This window comes from Humulus lupulus, chromosome 1, assembly GCF_963169125.1.
Source record: "Humulus lupulus chromosome 1, drHumLupu1.1, whole genome shotgun sequence".
Taxonomy (NCBI): domain Eukaryota; kingdom Viridiplantae; phylum Streptophyta; class Magnoliopsida; order Rosales; family Cannabaceae; genus Humulus; species Humulus lupulus.
Genome location: NC_084793.1, coordinates 293,590,398 through 293,594,943, shown reverse-complemented (window position 1 = coordinate 293,594,943; position 4,546 = coordinate 293,590,398). Strand labels below are relative to the sequence as shown.

General features: G+C 35.5%; 1 protein-coding gene across 1 annotated transcript; it reads right to left on the bottom strand.

Annotated features, from left to right (window-relative positions):
• Positions 1-919: 919 nt before the first annotated feature.
• On the bottom strand, positions 920-2,901 carry LOC133778972 (phosphoglucan, water dikinase, chloroplastic-like). Its single transcript, XM_062218981.1, has 3 exons — positions 2,474-2,901; positions 2,068-2,154; positions 920-1,040 (listed from the first exon to the last, which is right to left on the bottom strand). Exons 1-3 carry the CDS (start codon positions 2,591-2,593, stop codon positions 948-950), a joined length of 300 nt encoding a protein of 99 aa, XP_062074965.1. The 5' UTR covers positions 2,594-2,901; the 3' UTR covers positions 920-947.
• Positions 2,902-4,546: the final 1,645 nt, after the last annotated feature.

The window sequence follows — 4,546 nt, the reverse complement described above, 5'->3', positions numbered from 1 at the left end:
ATGTAGGCCGTAGTGGCGGTGCCTTATCGGCCTTGAGGTCGTTATCAGCACTACATGCGTAATGTAGGTCATAGTGGCGGGGCCTTATCGACCTTGAGGTCATTATCAGAACTACATGCGTAATGTAGGTCGTAGGGGCGAGGTCAGGCCGTAGTGGTGGGACCATTATAGGGAAGCGATGTGTATCTATTCAATATGATTCGTTATACTTGTTGAATTATCAAAGTATATATGGTTATGATTTATAAAACATGTATTTGATAGGAATGCTTATCTGAATATTTGTCTTGTTTGGTTGAGTTTTCTTGCTGGGCCTTGGTTCATGGGTGCTTTGTGGTGAAGGTAAGGGCAAAGAGTAACATAGACCAACCATGAGTTGGAGAGCATGCTCGACCGCCACAGCTGGGATTGCTTGGGAGGAATTAGGGTGGAACCCTCACTACTACAAAAAGGGTTTTTTAGGACTAGCATTGCGAGTCCTAAAAAATTTTTTAGGACTCGCGGGGCGCGAGTCCTCTATTTGAGAGCCTTAAAAACTAAGGTTTTTTAGGACTCGCATCCTAAAAAATTGTGCGAGTCCTAAAAAATCTGGTTGAGTGCCTTTGATTAAGTTTTTAAGACTCGCTTTGCGAGTCCTAAAAAATCTGGTTGAGTGCCTTTAATTAAGTTTTTAGGACTCGCTTTGCGAGTCCTAAAAAATCTGGTTGAGTGCCTTTAAGTAATTTTTTAGGACTCTCTTTGCATGTCCTTAAAAGTAATTTTTTTTTTTTAAAATGCAGCCACAATTTTTATTTTGATTTAGAAAAAATATTTCCATTTTAGTGTTCATATGAGACTAGCTGAGAAAAGCTAGAAACAAGCTGAGAAAAGCTAACCAACAAGCTGAAAGTTCAATCACAGATAATGTAGTTTATTGGGAACCAAAAAAATATTAAAATCCACAAACATCAAAGCCCATTAATAAAAAGAAAAATAGAATCCATTGGATTAGTCATCCTTCTCTTGAGCTTCCTCTCATCTTTATCACCCTTCTTCTTTACCTGCAACATCTTAGTATTGTTATACTTAGAGACAAAATAGTTCATATTACATTCTGCAAACCTGAATACAAATAGTAACAATGAATCATTATCAACTGAGTATAAACACAAGATCAATGAAAGCTAAAGTTCTCTCATTATTAACTAACATTAACTAATAGGAAACATGTTAATGTGAATAAGAAATTGAGAATCATTGACGTATCGTTGAGTTAGAAGATTGGGGCTTAATGCCTTTTAGTGTAACTAATTTAGAGAAAGACTTTGACAAAATCATATAAGCCCCTACTACTCAAAAAAGAAAAGTATCAGCCCCAAAAATATATAATATTATACAAAGTTATATAAATGTGTCTATCAATGACAGTTTTCAAAGTTAAGTTTAGCTAACATTTCTGGCATCTTTATTTATTTAAGGAAGTAAAATAGACAAACAGAAGCTATGATACTAAAAATATACACTAAAATGATGACATCTCTTTTATTCCTAAAGATACAGACACAGACACAAGAAAGACACAGACACAGTACACTCAAACATACCTCCTTCTATATTTATCTTATTTTAGCAGATTCTTGTATGCACTCTGTTGTTCTTATTCACATGTTCTTCTAAAAGAATGAATGCAGCAGAAATGATTATGGTATATAACCAGATCCTGACATATATGTTTTTACTCTTATTTCTTTTATTTTTTTCTTATTTCTAATTTAATAATACATAAAACATATATGCACAAAAACGTACACAAAAACAATCCCTAAATAAGTAAAAATATAGAGATATGCCTACGTTGAAGGACTCTAATGAGTTGAGTGCATATATGTAAGACTTGGTAAAAAAACAATGTTCAATGATTCTAAAACTCACTATCTTGGTATACAGAAGCTCTTAAATTGATCCATGTGTCACAAAAACAGAGATACAAACACAAAAATATATATCAGTGAATTGCATAAGAAGAAGATATAAGAAAAGCATGCAAGAACAAATGAATAATAAAAGGCAGAGAAAAAATATGAAGACCTTCAAATAGATGGCAGCATAAATGAGCGCATCCAATCGTTCCTCACTTTGCGAGTTTTCAAGTAATAGATCACGTACAATTTCAAGCTTCAGCAAAGAAAGTTGTATTAGTGTCAGAAACTAGGGAAGTTGATCTCAAGATGACCAAAAATAAATTATGAAGAGACATTAAATTCAGAAGTTGTAACAAAATGATTACTAAACTCCCTAATTTCAGCATTTTCATATACTGAATTCAGTCCATGAAACTTAGAGGATGTGCACATAAGTGTGTGTAGTTGTATGAATGAATGGAGGAATACAGATGTTTTAATTGATTATAGCAACACTAGCTAAGATAAACGCTCGTCAGGACAACAAACCTCATAAATAAGCATAAAACTTTATCAGAAATAGCCAGTAATACCTTTCTCCACCAATTTCTTGCATTTCTATCACCTTCAACAAATTTTAAAGCCAGTCCTTCAAGACCTGAGGTGTCCCACCTTCTTTCTGATTCACGGTCCCGATGCTCATTTGAGCGCATGAAGGAGATATCCTATCCCTGCCATTGCCCAACAAAAGGACTCGTCTCCACCTCTGAAAGAGAAGCAGAAGGAGCATCAGCAGTTGTAGACCCATTGTCAATTACAGCCTCTCCTTCCTCCAACGCCAATAAATTCACAGCCTCTCCTGTTGCATTCCAATGACAAACAATTCCAAAACTCCCTTGTTTTGGAAGCTTCACAACTCGATTATCTCCACCTTTCCATTTCTTAGTCTTATCATTATTCACAATAACAAACTTATACTCAATGGGCTCGCCCCCTTTGAATTCCAAATTGCACACCCAACCACTCTCTATCCACTTTAGAAGCCCAACCTGAACCCCTCCCTGCGCCGTCCTTGCACGATCGATCCCCCTGAGACCCCGGCGCCGTCGAGCCCAGCCAGCCCGGAGAACCCCACTGGCGCGTCGAGCCCTTGAACCCCCAGCCGCTATCGAGCCCTTGAACCCCTAGGCGACATCGAGCCCAGGCAGAGTGAGAGTGGGAGGACGAAGGAGTGAGAGAGTCGAGTCCCCTGCCTCTGCATCGAGCCCGCCGCCGTGATCTGGCCACCAGCCGTGACCCATGCACGCCGTCAAAGAGGATGGTTGAGGGCTGGTTTTTGAGTTGAGGAAAAGAACGAGAGAGAGAGAGAGTGAGATTGAGGTTGAGGGATAGGGTTTAGTTATTATTATTATTTGTTAAAAAAATATATAGTTATTATTATAAAAATATATAAATACAAAGTATAATAATATTAAGAAAAAATAATATTAGTTTTTATTTTTTAAGTATATTTAAAAACTAACAACTTATAATTTTTTTTAAGAAATTATTAAAATATTTAACCATATATAAATAATTTACTTTTAACTATTACTTTCAGTCCAGTTGTTTTTAGGACTCACAAAGTTGTTTTTAGGACTCGCAAAGTGAGTCCTTAAAGAGTATTAAGGACTCCCAAAGCAAGTCTTTAAAATTGTTAAGTAAAACACTCATTTTTTAGCCCATATTTTTTTAGGACTTGCATATTTTTTTAGGGCACTCATTGCGAGTCCTAAATTGTGTTTTTTCAGGACTCTCAATGAGTGTCCTAAAAACTCCATAAATATTTTTAAGGACTTGCATTTATGTGCGAGTCCTAAAAAAGTGTCCCATAAAGGGTATTTTGTAGTAGTGCATGTTTTTCCGCTTAGGACGACTAGTTTGTATTTTATTTGTCTTTTATGAGTCTATAACCACTTTTTGGGATCCCATGTATAAACTAAACACTTTTAATGAAAAATGATTACTTCGTTGACCAAAATTTTTAATACCTAACCTTGATTTAGTATTTAATTACACATTTAAGTCCCAATGACTCGCTTAGCGAGTTAAGCACCATTTTAAACACACAGTGTAACGGTCTAGGCTAACCAGGGCGTTACAGTTGTACAAAGTTGTTCGAATGCTGATCAATAAAGTTTTTGGTGGTGCTCAACTGAACGCAGGACAAATTTTACGAACCAGTATAATTCTTGGTGTTTTGTCTTCCCTATTTATTATTTCTTTATTGTTTCTGTTCGAGGTTTCTTTCCCAATGTTCTATTCGCATATTGTGCTAATTGTTTGTTTTTCACAACTTAATAATCTTGGTTTCTAGTCATGTATTTTCCGATGGGTTCTTTCTTGAATTTTTCAAGAGAATCTTGATTGTTGCAATTTCTAAGCCAACAATAAGGACATATGTAAGGGTATAATATAGTTTGTTTTAATGCTGATTAAAGAGGATATATTTAAATATATTGTAATATATATTTTATACGCTAATAATTTTATGGGCATGATTGGCATAATTTTTCAAAAAAATTACAGAGTCTAAAACTATTTTTGATATACTTGATTTTGGATAAGGTGACATGGCAACCAATGTAAGCCCGATACACCAATAAGCAAATCAGGAGATTCTTGGT

Bases quoted from the DNA above. Each gene is read 5' to 3' on its own strand.
- LOC133778972 (XM_062218981.1), bottom strand. From the start codon at position 2,593: ATGCGCTCAAATGAGCATCGGGACCGTGAATCAGAAAGAAGGTGGGAC. The intron at 2,155-2,473 runs GTATTACTGGCT...TCTTTGCTGAAG, and splicing joins CAAGAAATTGGTGGAGAAAG to CTTGAAATTGTACGTGATCT. The intron at 1,041-2,067 runs GTCTTCATATTT...AAGATGTTGCAG, and splicing joins ATGCTGCCATCTATTTGAAG to GTAAAGAAGAAGGGTGATAA.